Source organism: Leucoraja erinacea, chromosome 16, assembly GCF_028641065.1.
Source record: "Leucoraja erinacea ecotype New England chromosome 16, Leri_hhj_1, whole genome shotgun sequence".
NCBI lineage: Eukaryota > Metazoa > Chordata > Chondrichthyes > Rajiformes > Rajidae > Leucoraja > Leucoraja erinaceus.
The window spans coordinates 37625761-37642923 of record NC_073392.1 but is presented as its reverse complement, the minus strand read 5'-3'; the positions used below and the strand labels follow the sequence as shown (position 1 = coordinate 37642923).

Genomic DNA, 17163 nt, shown 5'->3' with positions numbered 1-17163 from the left:
TAGCTAGCAGGTGTCCCCTCAACCTCTGTTGTTCCACAGAAATCCAATTCTTCCTCTTTCCTTTCCTAAATATTGGGGTCACATTGCTGCCTCCAATCCAATCCACAGGAACAATTCCTCTATGTGTAGAATATTGGAAAATGATATCCAGACATCCACCATCTCAACAGCCACTTCAACAACTGCTGGTTCTCCTCGTACATTCTTTCGTTCAGATTTACGATGCTGATTAAAAGTAAATGATAAGTTCGATGCACCAAAAGTGACTTTGCGTCAGAAAGCTGCTATCAACTTGCTGACTCCACTTTTAACTAAAGCACAGGCTGCATGGAAGCAAATCCCTAAGCAGTTATCTGCTGCCACAGACTGTACATTACCAGTTCATTAGAAGTGACATGTGCTAGCACTTTACACAACTGAATGCACATATTTCCTCAAGCTTCCCAAACCAGTCAATAAATCCAAGAGCATTGGGATGGGCTAAATGATTTGATAGGCAAGTCCCTCACAAGATTGCTCACAGAATTGGTTACACAAGGTTACGTACAACTCTTTGGGAGCTCCAAAAATTTTTTTGTAGTTAACTAAACTTGGCAGTTTGGTTTCCAGACCGGTGGTGAAAATGTGTGAACTATAGACACAAAAAGCAGGAGTAACTCAGCGAGACAGGCAGCATCTCTGGAGAGAATGAATGGGTGAGGTTTAGGGTCGAGACCCTTCTTCAGATGCTATACTCGAGTGAACTGTAATGTGATCTATACTTGACAGCTCTCAATGCCCACGTCAGTGCAAGTGCTGAGAATGTTGTTATGTCTTGATCAAGTCGTATTAAAAGTGTTAGGATCACAAGCAGGATATTCCTCATAATTCCAGGTGTATGGGACAGAGTGGATCAGCAACATTTCAGCAGAGCTGTGCCGCTCAAAGAAAGCCATAAGGGGTGTTCAGCCAACGACAACCTTACATGTTCCCCTACATGTGCCAGTGCCAACAGTCAAGATCTCGCATCAGGTGATGACATCTACTGGAGCGACCCCTCTTGCTCAGTACACCAGTGGTTGTGGGAGTTAACATCTTCAACTTCTGCCTTGCGTTCATTCCCAATACAATCTAAAACCTAGCTGCATCGCTGAACAAATCCCCAGCATGCTTAAAAGATGAATTTTGTTTCAGGGACCCTGTTAATTTGGGAGTGCTTTTTAAAGAACGGTGTTTCCAAAACATAATGTGGTTGGACAAGAGAGCATAAACCCTAAGCCTACAAAATGCATCTGTAATGGTACATCTAAAACTCGATATGCTGAACCAGAAGCATTTAATTCAGATTCCCTGTCAGTTTCAGGCAAGTCGAAGAGAATTCTAATTTACCAGTGAACTAAGCTACATTTGACAGCTGTTTTATAATGCTTTTGGCAGAGTTTCCCCAAACTCAGATAGTCTCCTTGAATATTTAATACTTACTGGTGAGTGTCCCAAGAGTCAGCAATCCAAGTGTGATTGATAAGAATGCATATATTCAACTAAAATCACTAAACAAAGACATCAATATTAAGGAATGATTTTGGTGACATTTATTATTTGCCAAGCACATAAAAAAACAGCAGTAAATCACTATGAAAGCATTAAATTAAGAAAGTAGAAAAATAATCACACCCAATTATATCTATTGTTCTTTTGTTGCAGTGGTTTTTAAGGCACGTCCATGATACTAAGTTAAAGTCACAACACAAGAGCCGGTGAAGTAGGGCAAATTAAAGGACTGCCTGATGCTCAGCTTTTGGTCGATTCAAGTACACTTAGCATTTAAGACAGTCTTCACATTTTATCACATTCCAACTACAAGGGTTGCTTTTGTGGAACAGTAGCTGAAGAAAATAACATTTTCACATTGTACGCTGCCTGAGAAAATAAAGTTGCATATTTTCCAAATGATATCTGGTATGCAATTGAAAAGTGTCCATTCACTGATCTGGAAAAGTTTCCATTCACTGATCTTGAAGGCTCTTAACCTTTGCTGAGATGATCCAAATATACAAGTTAAAACCACAAATCAATTTTGTCAAGATAAATGCTCTTACAATTTCACAAAATAATGTAATTCAGTTGCAATGCAACAGCTCAAACAAGGATATTCACACATTTTTCTTTGCAAATGGGCACTACTTCATAGTAGTATCTTTTTGTTTTAAATTCACACAGTAAAAAAAACATTCTGCAGTGTTAACCAAGCAATGCGGGTGAAAACGGTTAAAATTCTAATTTGAATAGCAGTCTTTATTACAAATGGTGGACTGATTATGAGCACAGCAAACTCATTTATCTAACACAATGTACATTTTTCCATTGAGTTGCACATTTGTTAGGATCTTTCATCTCAATGTGCTGGGGAGACATAGAAAAGCTTCCTTAAAGCTGAACATTATATCTGTAAAATATCTGAGCCATGCAGACCTTGACTCAATCGCTGGTCTCCGTTCAATTACCCAACTTAAACTTCAATAAGTACACAGACCCTCGTGAGATGTCCTTTTTGCTTCTGTGCAGCGAAGAGTTTCTCTTCTGATCACTGTACCACAACCATACCGCAAAGCCTCTTCGTGAACATCAGGCCTGGGCAAGTAGTGTAGGGCAATGTTGTCCGTGTTATTCAACAGCCAGCTGAATCTACCCATTAGGCAGACACTGCAGCACAAACAGGTCTCTGACAACCATACACTAACAAGTGATCAAACTGAGGTAGGGATGAATACATATTAGAAATTGGCAACAGCACAAGGTACCACAATTTAGAAAGATGGTCAACAAATGTTCCTGTGCTGTAGTAGACAAAACTTTCTTCATGTCAACTGCTTTCTCCTTGAGATCAATAGGATGGATGATCCGTCCACAGTCGCGTTCGAGGACTGCTTCTACTGCTGGTAGATGGGCTTGCATTGAAGTGAGCCGAGCTTGTATTGAAGTGAGTCGGGCTTGGCGTAAACCCTGAAAGAAATCAATACCATTATACTCTAGTCTGAAACCTCCAGAGGGTTAACTTAAAATGCATATTCTTCAAGTGAGTTTTAATCAATGGAAAGAATGTTCCAAATAATTTACAGGGTCTGAAGAAGCACTCCGACCCGAAACGTCACGCATCCTTTTTCTTCAGAGATGATGTCTGACCCGCTGAGTTATTCCAGCACTTGGTGTCTATTTTTGCTATAAACCAGCATCTGAAGTTCTCTGGTCCTCCTGCTTATACACAGATCTTTCTTGGTGCCTTCTGACTTCATAGTATGTGCACACCAAAACAAAATATTTGTTCATAATCTACCAACCCTGTATATGAATAGTTAGCAATAAATCAAATGTTTCTGCAAATGAATGTACTGCTTAGTGTGTTTATTTTTGAAGGTAGTGATATGAAACATTAAAACTTCGAACAGCTCAGGAACAGACCCTATGGCACATGATGTCTACATCAAGCATGATGCCAAGTTAAACTAATCCCTTCAGCCTGCACATTATCAGATTCCCTCCATTCCCTGCATATTCATGTCCCTATCCAAAAAAAGTAGCTTTAGAGTCATTTGAGTTTAGATATACAGTGTGAAAACAGGCCCTTCAGCCCACCGAGCCCATGTATTTGGAAGGTGGGAGGAAACCGGAGCACCCAGAGAAATCCCACACAGTCACGGAGGGAACGTACAAACTCTGCACAGACAGCAGCCACGGTCAGTATTGAACCTGGGTCTCTGGTGCTGTGAAGCAGCAGCTCTACCTCTGCATCACTGTGCCGCTGCAGAGTATTATTATACCTGCTTCCATCAACATAGCTGGCAGTGAGATCCAGGCACCTACTACACTCTTCAAAAAACAACTTCCCCTGCACATCTCATTAAAACTATCCCCTCACAATAAAAAATAGACTGGAGAAAAGTTCTGACAAACAACCCTATTTATATCTCTCATTTTTATAAACTATCAGCTCCCCTTTGAGGAGATTTCACAGTGAAGCAATAAAAGGGAGATACAAAAAACTTCAGATGCTGAAACCTTGAGGAACAAAGTGCTGAAGAATCTAAAGGTGGCTTTTGACCCCAACCATTGTCTTTCATCCCCTCCACAGAAGCTGCCTGACCCGCTGGAATTCCTCCACAATATAGGCACAGGGAACTGCAGATACTGGTTTCCAAAAAAAGTGCTGGAGTAACTCAGCAGATGAGGCAGCATCTCTGGAGAACATGGAGAGATGACATTTTGGGGTTGGACCCTTATTCAGACTCTGGATTTCCTCCAGAGTTTGTTTTATTGATGAGGTCTCCCCGCAGACTCCAAAAAAAAGTCCAAGTTAGTCTAATCTTTCTATAGCCAATATCTTTTAATCCAGGCAGCATTTTGGTAAACAATTTCTCCACCCTCTACACATCTTCCTGCAATGGCATGACCAGAACTGCATACAATACTCCAAATGTGTCTCATTAAAGTCTTCTAAAGCTTCAATATAACTACCCAACTCATGTATTCAATATCCCGACCAATTAAAGCAAGCACACCACATGCCTTCTTTACCACTCTACGTACTTGTGTTGCTATGTTCATGGAGCTGTGGACTTGGACCACAAGATCCCTCCATACATCAATGCAGATAATGGTCCTGCCATTGACTGTATACTTCCTGTAGATTGGCTATTGCATGCTAGCCAATTATAGTGTTTGTTAGCAGTAGCTCCGCCTAGTATGGGATCCCGTGCAATGTTCCGTAGATTGAGTAGGTCCAGGTACACGTCAGATTTGGCAAGGTATGATCGTTCCATGAGTTGTTTTGCACTCCGAACGGCGCGTTCGGCGAGTCCGTTGGACTGCGGGAACTCGGGACTGCTGGTAACGCGTTGAAAGTCCCATCGTTTAGCAAAGTTTTTAAAAGCTTGGCTGGTGAACTGTCTACCGTTGTCAGGCTGAATACGAGCAGGAGAGCCATGCACGGAGAGGTGCCGTTGCAGCTTCTCAATCACTGCCTCCAACGAAATGGTTTGCAGAAGGCCGTCAGCATCCACAAAGACTCCTCACACCCTTGTAATAGCCCGCACCTCCTGACTCAGGAACAGCTTTAGCCCCAGAACTATCGCTGCTCTGAACCGGCCCTGCTGAGTTCCCCCCCCCCTCTCCCTCTCCACCCCCATGAACTGTATTCATGCACATTGACCCGGCACAGACATATTTGCGCTTTAGACTGTTTTACTGTTCTTTTTTTAAAAATAAACCATGTTTCTCGGGGTATCTAAATTTTATTAGTTGTTTAAGTTATGACTATCAGATGGAAGCTGCATACCAAATCTCGTTGCACCTATGTGCAATGACAATAAAATATATTATTATTATTATTATTTTTTGAACCAGCCCGAGTAAGAGTCAACAAGAACCAGATAGTGTTTCCCATGTCACTCGAAGATATCGGTGGCTAATGAGGACCATGGGAGAAGAGGGACTGGTTGTGGCAGTAAAGGCTGCTTCTGCTGATATGTATATGTTCTTAACATTCCGCTTATATTGCTTAGCCACTGGTGTTTTTTTATTTCTACAAGAAGAGATGTAGATTGGCTATTGTATGCTAGCCAATTATAGTGTTTGTTAGTAGTAGCTCCACCTAGTACGTGCTTTATAATATCAAGAGCTGGCCTACGCCAGCCAGTAGATGTAGCAGCTCGGAGCTGTAACGTACTGCAGATCCTATGCTGCAAGTGAATGAATAAATATGTGTTGTGTCTTAATGTGTGTTCGGGTCACATCATTACACTTCCCCTTACATTTGACCTCCCAAAGTGCAACACAATATTCTTGCCTGGATTAAACTCCATCTTCCAAGTCTTCCAAGTCTCCACTTGCCTGATCTACAACCTGCCATCTCCTTTGACAACCTTCCAAACTTGTGAACCAACTTATCTATGTTTTCATCCAAGTAATTTACACATATATATCAGAAACCCCAGAGGTCCCAGCATAGAACTCTGCACAACGCCACTGGTCACATACCTCTAGTCAGCATAATCACTACCCCCTTCCGTCAGTTGGAAAACCAGTTTTAAATCTAAAGTACCAATTCATTGTGGATCCCATGCATCTAAATGTTCTGGATCAGCAGACCATGAAGGACCTTGTCAAATGCTTTGCTAAAATCTAATAGGCAACATCCATTACCCTTCCCTCACCAATCATCCTTGTCACCGTCTCAAAAAACTTCATCTACTTTGTAAGACATGATCTGCCAAGGATAAGGCCATGCCTTCTATTCCTAATTATCCCATTCTCTTACAAATACGAGTAAATGGGATCCCAAAATATTCTCAGTACCAGCTTCCTTACCACTGATGTGAGGCTCATCGGCCTATAAGGTTGCGGAGACTGTCAATGGATATATTTAAGACGGAAATGGATAAATTATTGATTAGTATGGGTGTCAAAGGTTATGGGGAGAAGGCCCATATGGGGTTTGGGAGAATGGGGTTTGGAGGGAGAGATAGATCAGACATGATTGAATGGTGAAATAGACTTGATGAGCCAAATATTCTAATTCTGCTATTACTTATGATCTTATGATCAAAACAAAAAAGATAACATTCACACAACTAAAGTCAAGCACTTTCATTGAATAGTTCAAATGCAAAGAAATACTAAACATTCATTCATTTAAATTAACAAGTGTCCGAAGCAAACTTTTGACATTAAACTGATTTTTTTTTTTTTAAATTTAAATGGAGAATATTGCCAGTGTACAAGAAACAGTGAGTGTGTTGATGTTATTTACCTGCTAGCTGTGGGGATGAGATTCGTGCAAATGCTGGATGATGAAATTGATCCCGTGGTGAAAAGAATGCATGATAGGCTGTTGAGGAAGAGAGATATTTAATAACAGGAAAATCATAACAAGTTAAAATTGTACTTCAACTCAGTGATGCATACCGATAACCATGACTGCAGTCCCAGTGAGGAGAGCGAAGAATGTGAAGAACATGACTTGGTAGGAATTAATGAACTGCTGGAAAACTCCACCTTCCAAACGAGTCGCTGACATGTCAGCTAAGAGAAAATGAACAGATAAAACATTAAAAAAAAAACTTCCACCTTAAAATTGTTGCATGTTATAATGTACACAAGTTTTAACAAGGTGATATTTCCATAGAAATGTTTAAATTCTTTTGCCTCGGAATGTGACGTGCATAAAGTCCAAATTGCAAGGTATCCTTCTTGGATTGAAGAGAGGGTCACTGTTTACTGATTAGGCTCAACATTTACTGATTAAAAATGATGAGTATATCTTCAGTGAAAAGTTAAAATATATACTGCAGCTATGAATCCAAAATATTCCTAAGATCAAGAAAGCCTGGGTCACGATCAAGTATCTTATAAAATTCCAAATCATGGAGCTGCATCAATTATTAAATATTCAGTTCTTTACTGTCAATTTACATGTTCGTGGTCCACAGTTCAACATCCAGGATATTATTCCTCTTGTATTAAAATCCTGAACAGTTCCGTTATTTTTTCAACCTTGGAGGGAGTAGTTAAGGTTTTCGTACAGGGGTTGCATCTTCATAAGTTCATAAGTGATGGGAGCAGAATTAGACCCCTTCGGCCCATCAAGTCTATTCCGCCATTCAATCATAGCTGGTCTATCTTCCCCTCTTAACTCCATCCTCCTACTTTTTCTCCTTAACCCTTACTGATCAAGAATCTATCTATCTCTGCCTTAAAAATATCCATGGTCTCCACAGCCTCTGTGACAATGAATGCCACAGATTGACAACCTCTGACTAAAGAAATTCCACCTCACCTCCTTCCTTGAGGAACATCCATTTATTCTGTGGCCTAAACTCTCCCACTAGTGGAAACATCCTCTCCACATCCACTCTATCCAAGCCTTTCACTATTTGGTAACTTTTAATGCGGTCCCCCCTCAACCTTCTAAACTTCAGTGAGTAAAGGCCCATTGCCATCAAATGCTGATCACATGTTACCCACTCATTCCTGGGATCATTCTTGTAAATCTCCTCTCCAATGCCAACACATCTTTACTCAGATATGTGGCCCAAAATTGCTTACATTACCTCAAATGCGGTCTGACCAGCGCCTTATAAACCTCAGCATTACATCCCTGTTTTTGTGCTCTCGCCCTCTCGAAATAAATGCTAGCATTGCGTTTGCCTTGCTTACTACCAATTCGACTCCCAAATTAACTTTTTGGAATCTTTCCCCAGCACTCCCAAGTCTCTTTGCACCTCTGATTTCAGAAGTTTCTCCCCATTTAGAAAATAATCTACATCTTTATTCCTACTACCAAAATACATAACTCCACATTTTGCTACGCTGTATTCCATCTGCCACTTCTCTGCCCACTCTCTCAACTTATCCAAGTCCTTCTGCAGAGTCCCTGCTTTCTCTACACTACCTGCCCACCCACCTATCTGTGTATCATCTGCAATCTTCCTGATTGTCCAGTGCCAGTCAAGATATCCCACCCATATTGGGTAAACTGAGAATTTTGTGCCGTTTTTTTGGTCAATAAAGAAAATATCAGTGTGGAATAAATAGTACTGTGTTAGTATTTATGAACAAAGCAATTAGTAAGATGGGTCTCTCCACTGTGGAGCGGCCTCTACTTGCTTCCCTTCATATCCTCCAAAGTACATTTCTTCAGGAGAGATAGGAATTCAATGTACAGGACACCTTCAACAATATTCGATTTGGACTTCATTCTGAATCGATATCTAGATTACCTACCTATAATTATTTCTATGGTATGATCCTATTATAGAAGTGCTTATCAAATGATTACACAAATTATTCAGATGTATAAACTTACATTGTGCTTCAATATCTTTATCAGAAATGTACAAAACTTTGACTGGAAGAGTCATTGACTGGTCTGTCATCGAGTTGGAAATATCAAGAGTGGTTGATATTGGACCATGGCTTATGAATCGAATGTCAGACAAGGAGACTGCTAACTTCACATAGCAATGTGATCCAAAGATTTTTTCCTTTTCTTTAACAACTATCAGTGATGATCCTGGTGTAACCTAAAAGAGAGTAAAGAACACTCATTATACACAAGCAAATACATGGATCGTCTGCTCCCTCATGCAATGTTATGGCTGATCTGACCAACCTCAACTTCGCATTCCTACCTCTATCCAGTAATCTCTTTCGCGTTTGATTATCCAGAATTTACTTGACTTACCGTAAACATATCCTGATATTGCATCCACAATCGAAGGAAGAGACTTCCAAAGACTCTCATAGAAAGGATTTTACATCAGTCTTTAAGAGTTGACACCTTAATTTTGTAATGCTACTTTCGTTTCTAGATTCTCACAAAAAAAGAAAACATTCCCTGCACATCCGAAGATAGACACAAAATGCTGGAGTAACTCAGCGGGACAGGCAGCATCACTGCATAGAAGGAATGGGTGACGTTTCTGGGTGAGACTCTTCTTCAGACTCCCTATACACCCACCACATCAAGACCTCTCAGGATTCTACATATTTCAAACAAGTTGCCTCCCAACTTTCTAATCCTAACACCTAGCTTCTTGAACTATTGCTCGTAAGACAAGCTGACTATCACAGGTATTTGTCAAGTTAACCATTTTATGAACTGGCGGCCTTAAATGTCTCCCTTAACCTGAATTGGCCAGTACATTATGGCTAGCTCAGCTTTTATGCTCTTCTTTAAAAGATGAGTCTTTGACCCGTTTCCCTCTTCAAACTGAATTTAAAATTCAGTGATATTATGATCATTCTTTGAAAGGATTAATGAATGAAGTTGTCCTTATTAAGTGCAAAACTCCAAACTACACCCTGCTCTCTGGGTGACTAGAATATGCTGTTCTAAAAATCTAACTGAAAACTGTATGATCCAACCTAACTTTTCCCAACATATTTTCCCAGTCTACATGTAATTTGAAATTTCCTAATGATCAATGCCAAACCTTTCAGACCAGCTCCAATTATTTGCTAGTTAATACACAAAAGGACCTAAAGTGCTGGAGTAGCTCAGCAGGTCAGGCAGCATCTCTGGAGAACATGGATCGGTGACGTTTTGGGTCGAGACATCAGATCTGTAGAAACAAGTAACTGTAGATGTTGCAGAGTCTGAAGAAGGGTCTCGGCCCAAAGCTAAACGTTACTTTTCCATGTTCTCCAAAGATGCTGCCTCACCTGCTGAGTTACTCCAGCACTTTGTGTCCTATCCCATTATTTTTTCATTTATACTCTGAACATATGTACTCTGGATTGTTGTTACAATTATGCATACAAAGAAGCCTAACACGTAAAACAGACAAGAACTTTGCCCCTATCCTTCTCTGATAATGATTTGTTTAAGGTCAAGTGGAAGCTAACCATTTTATGTATATAAAAACAGAAAACGATGGAAATACTCAGGTTAGGCTACATATGTGGGATGAGAAACTGAACTAATGTTTTAAGATCAAGGATCTCGGAAGGAGACCAAAGAAGCTTGCCAAGCCACGTGGAGGAAGGGAATGTCGGTAGTAAGGGAATGTCGGTAGTAAGGAAGGCAAACAGAATATTGGCATTTATTTAGAGAGGAGTAGAATACAAAAGCAGGGATGTAATGTTGACGCTTTATAAGGCACTGGTCAGACTGCATTTGGAGTATTGTAAGCAGTTTTGGGCCCCATATCTGAGGAAGCATGTGCTGGCATTGGATAGGGTCCAGAGGAGGTTTATGTGAATGATCCCAGGAATGATTGGGTTAACATACGATGAGTGTTTGATGGCATTGGGCCTGTACTCACTGGAGTTTAGAAGGCTGAGAGGGGAACCTCATTGAAATTTACCAAATAGTGAAAGGCCTGCATAAAGTGAATGTGGAGAGGGTGTTTCCACTAGTGGGAGAGTCTAAGACCAGAGGTCATAGCCTAGGAAGAAAGGGATGTACCTTTAGAAAGGAGCTGAGAAGGAATTTATTTAGTCAGAGGGTGGGGGAATCTGTGGAATTAATTTCCACAGACGGTGGTGAAGGCCAAGTCAATACATATTTTTAAGGTGGAAATTGACAGATTCTTGATTAGTAGGAGTGTCAGGGGTTATGAGGCAATGGCAGGAAAATGGGGTTGAGAAGGAAAGATAGATCAACCATGATTGAATGGCAGAGTGGACTTGATGGGCCGAATGGCCTTACTTGGCTCCTAGAACTTATGTCACTGATTGGGTAAAACTGGAGTAAGTATGGTGATAAACAGCAAACAAGCTTATCTGTGAATGAATGAATGCGAGCAGTTAAAGTGAGAACATCAACAAAATGTATGAGCTGTGAATGGCAGAGCAGAACAATGTGGCAGGATGGATGGGCTAAACATGTTCTCTGTTCCCAGGGGTTAAAAGGGGGAGAAAGAAAAATAACAAACAAGCTGAGCCATTATTACAGATGGGTGACTGAGACAGAGGGAAATCAAGTTACTTAAAGTTGTGGAATTCAATCTTATGTCAGAATGTTGCCTTTGGACAGAACACAGTTGCTTTGCACATCACCCCCACTTTGATCAATTGGTCTGTGCCTCTTCTACTGTTACAATGAAGCCCAACCGCAGTTTAAGGAACAGATTCCATCAGGGTATGTTGCAACCTTCCCAGCTTTACATCCGTGACACAGTCTCAGTCCAATCTGGTGGCATGCCCTCCTGCTCTGCATCTGGCTATTTCTACAACCTTTTGTCTGCTCTTTTACCCGTGTTCTCACTCTCCAGTTCACTCACTGACCAGATAACCTTGTGTACTTTTATCCCCACAGTCATCCCAGCTTTACCTTAAAGAAATCCCTCCGCTCCCACCCTTCCTGGGTTTAAAAAGCTCCATTCATCTCCTTCTCAGTTCTGACCGTCTTCCAGCTTAAATGTTAGCTCTATTTCTCTTCCCACAGTTGCTGCCCGACCAGCTGAGTGTTTCTAGCATATATGTTTTTATTTTAAGTTTGCAGTATCTGCAGATTTTTGAAAATGTTGTTTTGAGATGAATAGTGGGATTTAACTTTGTTTCCATGAAAGCACTTAGTTGTGGAGTTATACAGAATTAAAATAGTCCCTTTGGTTCAAATGCAAATCAAGATGCCTTGTTGAGCTGGTCCATTTGCCTGCATTCTGTCCAAATTCCTTGAAACATTTCCTATCCACAGACCTGTCCAAATGTCTTTTAAACAATGTAACTATACCACCTCCATCCTACTATCAGTATACAATATGCATCTACCTGGGAGCACAAGTTGTAGTCCACAAGGTAATTAGAAGGGAGTTTCAAAGCTCCAGTGAATTATTGTATTTTCACTCCATAACTAAATTACTGGCTTCCTCCATACAGGAAAGGAAGTTATCAAACAATACAAATTCTAGACCCAAGGAACTGCAGATGCTGGTTTACCAAACATGACACAAAGTGTTGGAATAACTCAGCAGCCATGCTTCCGACCAGGATCCATCTTCAGGCTGAAGGACATGAACCAAATGCAGGCAAACGGATCGAGCTTAGATGGGCATCGTGGTTGACATTGACGAGTTGGGGCAAAGGGCCTGTTTTGGTGCTGGATGTCTATGACTGAAGAAATGTCCTGACCCAAAATATTACCTATCCATGTTCTCTAGCGATGCTGCCTGACCTGTTGAGTTTATTTTGTGTCTCAAAGTATATCAAACTATTCTATGTATTCGCACAACTTTGGCAGTTAATTTTTAAAAATGGATTAAAAATGTATGCACCAATAAGCCCATTACCTCCAAGTTTGCCAGAATTTCAGAAGTTCCAAACACTATCACATCAGTAGTTGTATGTAGGTTACTTAAAAGTATTTCTGACTGGTCAGTGTAAAAATCAGGTAAAAATGGGATATCAGCGCCGATTTGTTCTCCAATAGATTGGACATTAAGAATCGAAGCTTTAATATTGACTGAGGTTTTGGCTTTGCTCAGCACTTTCAGTTGGTCATTCGTCAATTTCTGCATTGTAACAGCGCAGGTGTAATGTCCTAATATGGAAGAAAGGAAAATATGATTAGCGCATTACCCAAATTAACTTTTTCAACAATGATCAGCAAAATCAATAGCAAATCAAAATACATCGGAAAACCTAAAAATGTTAATTCTTATGTTAAAAGTATTTTCTTTTGAATGATTTAATCTTAATTTTCTACAGTAAACTATGATATTTAAACTACTTTGGCGAATATGGCATGGCGGCGCAGCGGTAGAGTTGCTGCCTTACAGCGCCAGAGACCCAGGTTCAATTCCCACCACGGGTGCTGTCTGCGCGGATTTTGTACGTCCCCCCGTGATCGTGTGGGTTTTCTCCGAGGTCTTCAGTTTCCTCCCACACTCCAAAGCCTACAGGTTTGTAGGTTTCTTGGCTTGATGTAACGATCCTATACGATAAACTTTATTCAAACTTTATGCCAACAGTCACAACACGCAAGGGACACAAATAAAAGGACAAGTGACTGTTGCCTGGCTGCCGTGTGGGCAGCGCCTTAATCGGAATGAACGAACAACCAAAGGAACGCAGACCATCCCCTGGGTAGATTATGCTAAGACTACGGTCCCCTCCCCCACAACGGGTCCCCCTTTGTTCTCCCACCATCCCTCATGACGGATCCGCCAGTTCTTCACGTCAGTCCCCCCCACACCGGGTCCCCATTGTCTTCCCCTCCCCCCCTCACGCCCCACTGCCACTGAGATTCCCGCCACCGAGGCTCCTTCGGGCCAGACAGGCCTCGTCGCCCGGCATCTCCGCAGGTCCCTGGGATGCCTGTGGGGCGAGTCAGGCCTGCCGGGGCAAATTCTGGTCATCAGTCCTGTCATCGCGCCGCGGTTGTTCGGCGGGCGGATCGGGCACGTGCGGATCCCCGGGACACTCCAGCCACACGCGCGTGGATCCCCGGGACTCTGTAAATTGTCCCTAGTGTGGGTAGGATAGTGTTAATGTGTGGGGATCGGCAGTCGGCATGGACTCGGCATGGACAGTCGAGGTGGGCCGAAGGGCTTGTTTCCATGCTGTTTCTCTAAATTCAACTTTTTTTTACAATCATAGTTAAGTGCTAATTTTTACCTGTATGTGCATCAAATCCTGTCTGGACATTAAACACATCTTCAGCTGGTATTTCTACTGCATTAAGAAATTGCAGATTGCAAGTCAAAATGGATTCTGGATGTATTTGATCAATTGCTTCCACATGTGCTGCTGTACAGTCTCCTGAAAGCAAAAAAAAAAAACATCATGTTTTAACTATTTGTAAATATACGTGGCGATTTGGGTTCAACGTGTGTAAATATACCCTGCGACATTTGGTAACTTATTATTTTTGCAACGGGTTTTATCATGCTTGTCATGTATTCTTCAAAACTGACCTCCTACAAGATTTGTTCAATAAAATCCAATGGACTTTTAGGACGTATTCCATCTGAACAGCAAACAAAGACAGCAGCACTTTTTGCAATCAATTGTGTGCTTTAAATGGTCAAGGCTGCAATGCTGGGGGGGGGGGGGGGGGGGGGGGGGGGTGTGTGTGTGTGTGTGTGTGTGTGTGTGTGTGTGTGTGTGTGTGTGTGTGTGTGTGTGTGTGTGTGTGTGTGTGTGTGTGTGTGTGTGTGTGTGTGTGTGTGTGTGTGTGTGGGGGCAAAGACGGGTCTACATTGAAGAACAAAAACGCTTATTGCTTTGTTGATGCAAAATATGCAGTTTCATCGTCAATCTTACACGGCACAAATTTTCTCTCGTGGTAATCTTAAAATGGAAACACAACTTCATGGAAAATACTAAAAGGGTAAAAACATCACAGCATAAGTGACGGATTTATTTTTTTCTTCTCCCATTTACTTTATTAAAGGTCGTCAAAAATGCTGGAGAAACTCAGCGGATGAGGCATCATCTATGGAGCAAAGGAAGCGTCACCTATTTCCTTCACTCCATAGATGCTGCCTCACCAGCTGAGTTTCGCCAGCATTTTTGTCGACCTTTGATTTTCCAGCATCTGCAGTTCCTTCTTAAATACTTCATTAAAGGTATGTGCCGAGGGAGACAAATTATGAAATGCTTAAACCTGATGGCAAGTATAGAGTTTGATGACTTTTGTTCCCATGACATTCTTCAAAACTGGTCATGAAAGAAATGCTTTCATATAGATATTCTTCTGGCAAGTTCAGCTGTTTACAGCAGTGAACTGTTTTGGGCAATTTTAGCTTCAAGCAAGAAATTCTATATTACTTCCTTCAGCATGATTTCCACAAACGCTACGATAACAAAAAGTGAACGACTACAAGATAAAGTAAGTGAATGGACTAGTGCAAATGATTTATTTTGGCAGATCTACTAATTTTATAGTGTATAAAAGGGTTACCCTTCTCCAAGAAATATTGTATTAAGTGTTGTATTTTCCGTTTATGGGGAGACAAAGAATTGCTTGGGGAACCAACCTGGCCAGGTTTGGGTATGTATTTCATTTTCTGACTAATTAATACACAAATGGGGATTAAGAAGGATGAAAACATAACGTTAAATCTCCAGTGTATAACTCAAAATCATTACAATTTTACATCTTGCGAGGAAGTCCACTCCAGCCACTGACAAACAAGCTTTGGCAGCATTATGGTCTGCAGGGCAGCTTGAAATCAAGCAGTTCATCTTTACATTTCTGAATCTCTTTCTTCATTAGCACATTTCTTGCTGTTTTAAGGAATAGCTGTTGCTGTTGTTCACCATGAATAGGAGTATCTAAACTGGGATTATGTCAATTATTAGAAAAGCTATTCTGAACAGAGAGGGTTGTGTAGGAAGCTGTTGGTGAGAGGAGGAGTTACCTGGGCGGTGAGTTTAAAAATCGAGCGCGGGGCTTGCTTTCACAGAGGCTCGGGGGGCCGTTGGTGAGAGGAGGAGTTACCCAAGTCTGCAGCGTTCCATCTCACTTCCAGACAAGGAGTCTGGTGGAAGCCTCTGATTGGTGGAAGAGGACCAGCGGAAGCAGCTGATTGGGTGCAACCCCAGGTTTACATTTCTGCTTTCTGGTTAAGGGTTCTGTGAGTTATGGGATCTGTTATGGGATCTGTTATGGGATCTGTGAGTTATGGGATCTGTGAGTTATGGGATCTGTGAGTTATGGGATCTGTGAGTTATGGGATCTGTGAGTTATGGGATCTGTGAGTTAAGGGATCTGTGAGTTAAGGGATCTGTGAGTTAAGGGATCTGTGAGTTAAGGGATCTGGGAGTTAAGGGTTCTGTGAGTTAAGGGATCTGTGAGTTAAGGGATCTGTGAGTTAAGGGTTCTGTGAGTTAAGGGTTCTGTGAGTTAAGGGATCTGTGAGTTAAGGGTTCTGTGAGTTAAGGGATCTGTGAGTTAAGGGTTCTGTGAGTTAAGGGATCTGTGAGTTAAGGGTTCTGTGAGTTAAGGGTACAGTATTTATTAGTAAAGGTACAGTTTAAAGGATAAAGATTTGTATAGTGTGAGGGAGTTGAGTTAATTTGGGAGTAAGCTATGTCAGTGGAGATTGGCCCCGTGGTTTGCTCAGCCTGCAACATGTAGGAGATCAGGGATATGGTCGGTGTCCCTGGTGACTACGTTTGCACGAAGTGTGTCCAGCTGCAGCTCCTGGCAGACCGCATTGAACGATTGGAACTGCGGTTGGATTCATACTGGAGCTTCCACAATGCTGAGAAAGTCGTGAATAGCACGTACAGTGAGTTGGTCACACCGCAGGTAAAAGGTAAGAGGACAGAAAGGGAACGGGTGGCCAATAGCCAGCAAAGCAGTAGGCAGGTAGTGCAGGAGTCCCCTGCGGTCATCTCCCTCCTAAACAGGTATACCATTTTGGATACTGTTGGGGGAGATGGCTCATCAGGGGAATGCAGCAGCAGCTAAGTTCATGGCACCATGGATGGCTCTGCGGCACAGGAGGGGAGGAAAAAGAGTGGAAGGGCAATAGTAATAGGGGATTCAATTGTAAGGGGAATAGATAGGCGTTTCTGCGGCCTCAAACGAGGCTCCAGGATGGTATGTTGCCTCCCTGGTGCAAGGGTCAGGGATGTCACTGAACGGCTGCAGAACATTCTGGAGGGGGAGGGTGAACAGCCAGTTGTCGTGGTGCATATTGGCACCAACGATATAGGTAAAAAAAAGGGATGAGG

General features: G+C 41.8%; 1 protein-coding gene across 1 annotated transcript in view; it reads right to left on the bottom strand.

Moving 5' to 3' along the window:
• Positions 1-1548: 1548 nt before the first annotated feature.
• Positions 1549-17163, bottom strand: part of nup210 (nucleoporin 210) — a 146761-nt gene continuing 131146 nt past the window's right edge. The window contains exons 35-40 of the mRNA XM_055648193.1: positions 14095-14238; positions 12768-13018; positions 8840-9056; positions 6940-7056; positions 6785-6862; positions 1549-2982 (exon numbers count right to left, since the gene is read on the bottom strand). Coding sequence (XP_055504168.1) covers positions 2864-2982; positions 6785-6862; positions 6940-7056; positions 8840-9056; positions 12768-13018; positions 14095-14238 — 926 coding nt within the window. The 3' untranslated portion in view covers positions 1549-2863. The remainder of the gene's footprint in view (positions 2983-6784; positions 6863-6939; positions 7057-8839; positions 9057-12767; positions 13019-14094; positions 14239-17163) is intronic.